This window comes from Clupea harengus, chromosome 16 (assembly GCF_900700415.2).
Source record: "Clupea harengus chromosome 16, Ch_v2.0.2, whole genome shotgun sequence".
Lineage (NCBI taxonomy): Eukaryota > Metazoa > Chordata > Actinopteri > Clupeiformes > Clupeidae > Clupea > Clupea harengus.
Window position 1 is genome coordinate 12397373 of NC_045167.1, and position 8867 is coordinate 12406239.

The 8867-nt window shown below is 42.4% G+C and overlaps 1 protein-coding gene across 2 annotated transcripts; it reads right to left on the minus strand.

The window, feature by feature from the left end:
- Nucleotides 1–443: 443 nt before the first annotated feature.
- Nucleotides 444–8077, minus strand: naf1 (nuclear assembly factor 1 homolog (S. cerevisiae)). Of its 2 annotated transcripts, none has more exons than XM_042710081.1 (9): nucleotides 7936–8077; nucleotides 6890–7562; nucleotides 6140–6299; nucleotides 5469–5562; nucleotides 5267–5349; nucleotides 4666–4826; nucleotides 4245–4296; nucleotides 3781–3865; nucleotides 444–2100 (listed from the first exon to the last, which is right to left on the minus strand). In XM_042710081.1, exons 2-9 carry the CDS (start codon nucleotides 7552–7554, stop codon nucleotides 1484–1486), a joined length of 1917 nt encoding a protein of 638 aa, XP_042566015.1. In that variant the 5' UTR covers nucleotides 7555–7562; nucleotides 7936–8077; the 3' UTR covers nucleotides 444–1483. The 2 variants fall into 2 exon arrangements, with proteins under 2 accessions (XP_042566015.1, XP_042566014.1); XM_042710080.1 differs by having other exon boundaries at nucleotides 7689–8077.
- Nucleotides 8078–8867: the final 790 nt, after the last annotated feature.

Below are 8867 nucleotides of genomic sequence, written 5' to 3' on the forward strand. Positions count from 1 at the left end.
TTAACAAACAATTTGGGCATGGATATTATAGGCCTACATACATCCATTGACCTCTAAGATGTCATGCAGTTACAGGAATGAGTTGAACAAATTGAAGTCATAAGATGAGAATGAAGTGATTTATTTAATTTTACCTTTATTGGCGGACAACTGCACTTTGAAACCACTCCATCTCAAGATGGGAAAAGAATACATAAAGGCTGTCATAAAACATATGAATGGCTAACTACACAACATCTTTACAAACAGAAATCCATAGTTACTCAACATTACTACAGCAAAAACAGATGCTTTGAGGTGCCAATGAGCAGTGCGATCTACCGGTGACATTAGGCTACAGCTGACATCACACGAGAAATACACTCATTCCATCAACTTGCTGCACTGTGTCCCTAGGCCCTATAGCAGAGGAAGTTTAGCTTCTCCTGGCAGTCTTGGTTTTCCCAGCGGTCGCCATCACGACTGCGAGCGCCACAGCTGTAAGGATGTGCTGGGCAGCTGGACAGGTTCCCCTGTGTAAACTTCTGGTCGGCCTCCTGAGTTTCACTCACCCACAGCCACTCGCCTGCCAGAAAACGCAGGCTGGTCCACACCTGGGCGGTCTGGGCATTGCTGGCCTTCCCGTCTGCCGAGGCCATATCCGTGTCGGTGAGCAGGCTGGCCAGGTCAGTGTACTTTTCCCTGCAGTAGAGCAGCGCCTCCTCCCAGGACATCCTCTCGGTCACCAGGATGATCTCCCCGCTCCACTTGAAACAGAAGAATGCCTTTTTGCGGTCACAGTCCTGATCATCCCAATTCCCACTCCAATGCCTCAGCTCAACACAGAATTCAGAGTTAGCCTCAGAGTTAGGCTCACCATAGTCCCAATCACTGTAAGTGGACACATCTCCATCTGACCACTCCCAGGGTGAAGTTATACATGTCTCAGCGGACTGGGGGTGACATCTGTGCAGACCAATCCAAGCGTTTTCGGCTGAAGAAAGCAGCAAGTTTACATTCAGGATGTGGTTTTCCGAGTCGGTTATTATGGTGGACAGGTCATTGTAATATTGTCTGCAGTAGCTCCGAGCATCCTTCCAGGTCATTGGAACGTTCACCAAGAAATGCTTCCGGACCCGCACTCCAAGGGCTAGTCCACCGAAGACCACCCAGAGGACAATGACAGGTGTTGCCCTCATTCTCGCCAGACAGTGTTTGAACCATGGGCTTTAGTGCACGACTGTCTTAAATAGCAACTGAACACCTGTAGGCAAATCTGGACTGCATTCAAATGGCCATTTCACTGTTTTACAATGCAAAAAGGAAAAACAAACTCTCCAGACTGTACATCCATTCTGTAAATAATATACACAAATACATTATGTATATTTTACTCACAAAAACTAATTGTATTATATATTGCATAGAAATACACATATTGATGTGCACACACAAAGTCCAAAGATTTATTCATGGTCACACAGACCAAATATATCAAAATGTATTATTGACCACAATTACTTACACATCTGTTAAGACTGTTCATTTTGTACACTTTCTCATAACAAAAGTAAAGTGGCTCAAAGGTCTGACTGGCCATACAGTTTCTGGGTTGGAAGAAAATAAAAATGTGGGGAATTATCATCCCAAACATACTATGCACATGCTTGCAGCTACAACCAATGTCTTTTAGACTCAACATTTCAAAGTGCCTATAACCTATAGTGCACCTGTGTGAGACATTAAGCAATGTGATTTCAGTTTGGCCAGTGCTGGTTGGCAGGGTGTGGGGGAGGAGGTGGGGGAGGTGGAGGCATGTACATTCCCGGGAAGGAGTGGGGGGGCCAGGGCATGTGGGCTGGGGGTGGCCGGGGTACATGGGATAATATGGCGGAGGAGCCTGGAAGGGAGGAGGATATGGGGGGTGAAGGTTGTAGCCACTGTCCATGGGAGGAGGCGGACGGAAGTGTGGGTTTGGGAGGTGGTGCTGATAGATGGCTCTGGGGCTGTCTGGCCCGCCTCGGGGACTGGGAGAGCCCCTGGAGCGCTGGCCCCAGGCCTGGCGTGGCTCTCGTCTGGGGGGTCTTTTGTTGCTTGGTTTCTGTTTCTCCTTATCACCCTCTGCAGAAGAGGAAAGAAAATATCAGAAAGTCCAGGGTATGGTGGCACAAGGCATGGGATTCCAGGCCCTGGACCCCTGTCTTAGCTGCTGCTCGCCCGGCCCCCTCCCGGCAGTTGCCTGCTGCCTCGCCAACGACTGCCCGTCAAAAAGCAGCCTCTGACCAACCACTCCGCTCAGAAGCCCGAGGCCCCACAGATCACAGTAACCAAACCGAGCCTCAAGACACCCCCTGTCTCTCAGAAGGCCACACAGCGGACTAAGCTGGTGAAAAAGGTGGAGCCTTACTTTGAGATGAACAGGAAGCAGCAGAAGTGCTGAGCGGGTGGGGATAAGGAAGCTCCACCAACCTCAGTCGAGGCAGACTCCCTCTGGTCTCATAGGAATCCTTAAGATTATCCAACCAGTTAGGGAACAAGCACTTGTCCGTGAGACACAGATGTGTTTCTTCAGTTTTTTTTAACACACATTACCAGCTTTTTAAGCAACATTGTCTGTCAATCTGTTCGATTTTATATTTGTGTCAAATTTATTTTGTTATGATTTTATTTGTGCCATTTTCAAAAGGGTCACGCGGTGAAACTTTTGGACTCCATTTTATAAGTAATCTTTACCACATACATCTGATTTAATCTCAAAAGCACGATCGCTGTTTCTTTCACAAGACCTTAATATTCCACTGAGATCTGTTACTGCAAGAACATCAGAGACTGCTAGAGACTGTTTTTGTAAGTGTGCATATGTAACTTTGTTTGTATACAAAAACCCTAAACAGCTTTTGCTGTCCATGTATGCATTTCAACAATTACTCTCAACCCCACTGTTTCAAAATTGAAATGGAATCCAGCTTGTTCTGGACCAGATATACCCAGCTCAGTGGTTGCGTAAAACGTTTTGACACCAGCAGAAGCAAAACTGAAATCCATGGCTGGTGAACAAGGAACATGACTAGTCATGGTCAGAGACGTTTTAAACATGCCAAAGACTTAATTCGAATTAATATGAGTATGTACTATCTATACTGGTCTTCCTGTCAATGACTTTGCTAACCTGTTTTTGTTAGAGTGATTTAGGAAGTTCATGGTGTGCCTTTTCAGAACAGTGTGAGTGTGAATTGTAGAGTGTGTCCTGGGGGTGTGGGGTGAGATGTTACCTTTTAAATCTACAAAGATGTTACGATGTCAGTTTTGTCAGTAGCCAACAGTAATCCTCACAAAGTAGCTGACCTGACGAACATTTTAACCTTTTCTACTCAAAATGTATAAGCTTGTCTTACTAGCTAACATGGTCTGGAGGGGTGAGATTGATATTCATAGAGTACTTTTGTGTATGTTTTATATATGAAGCTCTTTGTCATGGTTTTTGCGGTTGGTCAAGATTTTCTTTGTGAGGTAGTATTAAGGCTTAAAGTGGCACAAAGCACAAGCATTCAGCAGCATGACTGCTTTCCTTTTATGAAGACAAACTACTGACTTGACAAACTAAAAGTTTAACAAATAGCCTACATGGATAGTATCCATTCATGTCAAACGCTAAACTAATAAATATATTGTCCAGTACCACAGAGCTGAAATTTATTTATGATTTCTCAAGATCTTTATTTTTGGTCTCCCATTTGTAGGATTCTACAGAGAATAATAATAATGTAGAATGTAGAATGTGCCTGGCTGCATTTGTCTTACCATTAGTCTCTGCCTTTCCTTGCCTCTGTTCCTTAAGCTTCCGTTTGGCCAATTGCTCGTTCTCATCATCGCTGTAGTCTACAGCCTTTAAGAAGGACAGGGATGTTCACACCTCCTCTAAAGCATGATAAAAAACCTTTTTCTCGCAATAGCGTTTACATTTATAATTATAATAATAATAAACTTTATTTGTATAGCACCGTTCATACAAAACAATGCAGCTCAAAGTAAGCAAGGAAATTACGTGCACAAAGAAATTACATGCACAGTGATCCACATAAAATAAACATAAAACAAACATTTACATTGCTTTTATCGCTTTTATCCAAAGCAACGTCAGAAGGAGAGAACAATCAAGCTACGCGCAATAGAGGCCTAGTGTAACAATAAATACTACTTTAAATAAGAAATAAAAAGTGCAGGAATGCAACTCCTGTAAGTGCGAACAAAGTATGTGAACAAACCTCTGGCGGGGGCTCCTGATCATTCTTCCAGGAGGCATCAGATCCTTTTAGCCTGAAGGGACACAAGTGATTAGTGAGACATTCCACCCGAAAATTTCTCTAGATAAAGGGTAAGATCAATACTAATAATAATAATAATAATAATCATTCAATCTTATATAGCGATTCTCTAAATACCCGAAGTCGCTTTACAGAGTCCAGAATCCAGTAGTCATTCATACACAGTCATACCGGTGGTGGTAAGCTACATCAGTAGCCACAGCTGCCCTGGGGCAGACTGACAGTTTAATACTGACTATTAATAGGGATCACACTGATCACATTCCAATGGCTTTCAGCTCACTACAGTAAACCTACGGTTGTTCACAGATCTGACATAGGTTGGGGTCTGACTATGTGCTTTGGAAACTGAGGAGCTTACTGTCTGAGCCTCTCTGTGAAGATATAGGCGGTGAAGTCCTTCACCCCCGGGGCAAAGTAGACCGTGTCCTTTGGCTTGAGATCCTTCTCTGTGATGTCCTTGTCAGAGTTAAACCTCAGCACATAGAACGGCTGCACCACAGGTCCAAACACCTCAAACACCTGTGCATAAAGACAAGCCGATCAACTCTCAAGGCCATTAAACACCTGTGCATAAAGACAAGCCAATCAACTCTCAAGGCCATTAAACACCTGTGCATAAAGACATGCCCATCAACTCCCAAGTCCATTTAAAAAAAAATATGAGAGCATTTTGATAGCAATCGCTACTGGCATTTTCCCCAAATATTTGGCTGTTCATTATTCTCATATTCTATGTTCAAAATCAGTTTCACATGGGCAATTTTTCATCATACGGCATTTACATGTGCTCATGTCACGCTTTACAGTTGATACTAGTGACCCAATTTCCTTTAATAAAATTAGACCTATTCGTGAAAACTCTACCAACTAGGCACTCAGCTGCTGTTGACATGAGTGCTGTAAGTAAAAGATGATGAATTAATGAACTCTAAAACAACTCAATTTTAGTATTTTCTCACCTTGCCAATGCCCATTCTGTTCTTATTGAATATAACACTGTCATCATTGAGAGGAGGGGTGTCCTTGAATGACTCCACAATCACTACAGCGTAAGACATAAGTGCGTTAGAAATCACACACATGCCTACTACTGCTTTGCTGAAATGTTTACATCCATCCAATTAGAGAGACAATTAAAAATATAATTAAACATGAACATACCCAACTTTTCAACGATGCTCGAGATGAGTCCCATGGGCTTGAGCTCAGTGTCGTCGGGAAGACTAATTTGGAGGTCCTCCACAGCAGGCAGCTCCTATACACACACACACACACACACACACACACACACACACACACACACACACACACACACACACACACACACACACACACACACACACACACACACACACACACACACACACACACACACACACACACACACACACACACACACGGAGAGAGAGAGAGAGAATGAAGCACTGAAAGGGGGCAACTTTACGATATTGTGGACAAAGTCCAAAACACATTTGCTAACTTCTGACATGATGAGAGCTGAAAGCTAGTGTCCACTCACTCAAGGGAAAAGCCTAGTCAGGTATCAGACAACACAAAATGAATTGTTAGTGGCTGTATAAAACTGAACTGAACTGTAACTGAATGACAGTGATTTGTACTTCCACAGTGGACGAGTGGAAATGCAGGGATTTCAGCTGTTTAGCAGCAGTACATGTATTGTGGAGGGGATGAAATGCCACTGGTCTACAGAGTCTACACAATGAGTACAACGTGATAGTGTGTCTGGATATAGCTCTTTGAAATGGCTGTGCATTGAGTTCTGGGTTCCATCAGGATGTTCAGACAGTTGTCCTGACATGGTTCTCGCTTACATCAATGAGAACTTCATCTTGAGTCTTGAGAGGCACTGTGGCCTTTCCTTTTCCGACACCTTCATTTTGGTCGTCCTCTTCCAAAACAATGTTTAGAGGTCCAGGCGAGGACAGTGAGGAGGAAGATGAGGAAGATGAAGACGACGAAGAGTCTGAATCACTGAAGGAGAGAACAGGCGAAATCCCAGTTAACATCAGACATTGTGGGATAAACAAAAGGCTAGGGCTTGCTTAACCAAATATTTACTATGATAAATTAGGCATGCCAGGTTGTGATTGTTTTTTGTGTTAAATTATGGATGCCACATACAAAATTAAAGTTCTATTGGTCATGTCACCATTACATACAAACCATGTGTGTATGTAAAAGGTGTATAATTTCACCACTTCTGCCAGTTATATCCCAAACTTTAAAACCTTACACATTACTTGAGGCATGATTATGACATGGCATGGTTATGAGCAATGATCTGTGATAATGAAAGACCTGTGTTGCATTTACTGCCGATGGTCTTGCAACAACTTCTCAGCAACACCATCCAATGGACAAGGAAAATGTGCCATCCAAACGGCCTATGAAAAGGTTCACGTGTAGACTTATTTAAATGCTAATCATTTGAAATAAAAATGTCTTGACACCTGTAGCCATAGCCAATTTGACAAAGCAAAAAAACTGTGATATCATGCTATGTGGATTTTTCTTCACTACACCACCCTACCTGACAGTCAGGTGTGTGGGACTTTGCATACCTGTCTGATAAATCGTCCGAACTGTCCCCTCTGTACTGAGTGATGCTGCTCAGTCCCTCGCACTTCTGGAGGAACTCAAGATTCGTGACTGAGGCCACATCAGGTTGTGACACCATCTTAGAGGGGTCAGTTGCTACTGGTGCAACATTAGTTACAGAAACCTCCATGTCCTCTGTCGACACAATCAGGGGGTTTTCCTGTTCCGTTTTGTGCTCTGACAGAATGTCATTACAAGAGATGGCAACGTCGTCTTTCAACAGAACTGTTTCTTCGATAGAGTTTGTAGTAATTGACACGTCGGAATCCGTTTTACCCGATGACAAAGCACCCTCCGATGAGCCTACAGCCACATACTCCTGTTTAGTTCCAGGCTCTATGTGAATCTCACTGTTTTTATTGTCACTTGTTGACTCTTTTACAGGCTCCTGACCATCACACGAGGAATCAAAACCAATTACTCCCAAAGTGGTGGAGGCGGTCGTGTCCATATCCTCTGATGTTGCAGGCTCGGTCTCAGGACTTGTTGCCGGGTTAGTACCACTCTCAGTATGGGTATTATTTAATACTACAGACACATTTTCAATGGCTGGAGCACTGGGGTTGATCAATGAAGTCTCTTCCAACGTTTGATGTACAGAATCTCCGCGACCCACGTCGTCATCCATTTTCAGAACTATATTTGTAAAGAAAAACTTACTTTAAATGTGTCATGAAATAACCTGCCTTACATTTACTTGTCAGCCATATTCTGTATTTCACGTTACTTTAAAACAAACAGTTGCAAATATGTCTTACTTACCGTTTGACTATTGCATACAAATGGGAATTCGAGATTTGCTGTCACAACAGTCGCGTGGTTTCAAACAGCGGAGCTTGTAAAATGATACTAGTCTATTTACTTATACTTTACATGTGCAAGTGGCAACTTGCCTGATGTTAGCTTGCTAACTGCTATGTGCCGAACATTATTTCTAACTGAATAGTTAAGGATAACTGACAGAACACAGTAAAAACAAACTGATAAATTAAGCAATTATTTGACTGACCGTAATGATGTATCTTAATGTATGTGGCTTTTGGTCATTTAAGAACCTGAACTACCACTAAAGTGTAATGTATCTACTCCAGTCGTGCTTGGTCCTGAACCTTTCACGTGTTTGTTCGACAGCATGTCAGGTCAAGAATGTTTGGGGGAAATGTCAAAATAAAAGTCAGCTGAGATAGGGAGTCTTTTAGAAGAAATGTGGTAATGTAGTGTTATCTAATCTGGCCGTATAAATTATATATTGAATTTCCTTTGTTGACATAGCACACGGCAGTCACCATAAATTGAACTTAATTTAAGTAATATATGAAATAACAGAACAACGACGTTTAAGGGCTTGTTTCAGAAACGGAATGGAATGTACTTCCGGGGTACAACATTTCAAAATATAAGCGATTTTAAAAGCCTCATGTTTTAATAAGTGACTTGCAAAGAAAAGTCTATCTATGTGGACAACTATGACTGCTGTGAACAAATGACAATTTAAAACCTTTCCAAAAAAATGGTTGATTTTCTCTCTCTCTTCTATCTCTATCCACTGGCCGTGGTACTTAACCATCGACTCGATATACAGTCGTTCTAACGTACTTCACTTAACAATACCACCAAAGCAACCTCATGAGCACTTTTGTTGAAACAGTGGTGCCTGCATCCTCTCAATAGCCAACTATCTTCACTTTCTTATCTGGCCCCCTCAATAGCAAGCTTTAAATGAAAATGGACCTTGAGACATGTAATTAAAGTAAATGAAATACGTTTTTAACTTCAAAGGAAATAAACTCCCTGACTTCGGTGTTCTATTAAGAATTCTGACTGCTGCATGCATTATGGCTTGGGTTTTGTTACTCCATTAACTCCTATTATAATAGTCACAGAATCACAGAGGCCAGGATTTTCTCTGTATACACACTGTGAATATTGACTACACACATG

Excerpts from the sequence above, each read along its gene's own strand:
- naf1 (XM_042710081.1), bottom strand. The coding sequence starts at position 7,554 with ATGGATGACGACGTGGGTCGCGGAGATTCTGTACATCAAACGTTGGAA. Across the intron at positions 6,300-6,889 it reads TCGGACGATTTATCAGACAG|TGATTCAGACTCTTCGTCGT; the intron begins GTATGCAAAGTC and ends TCTCTCCTTCAG. Across the intron at positions 5,563-6,139 it reads AAGATGAAGTTCTCATTGAT|GAGCTGCCTGCTGTGGAGGA; the intron begins GTAAGCGAGAAC and ends GTGTGTGTATAG.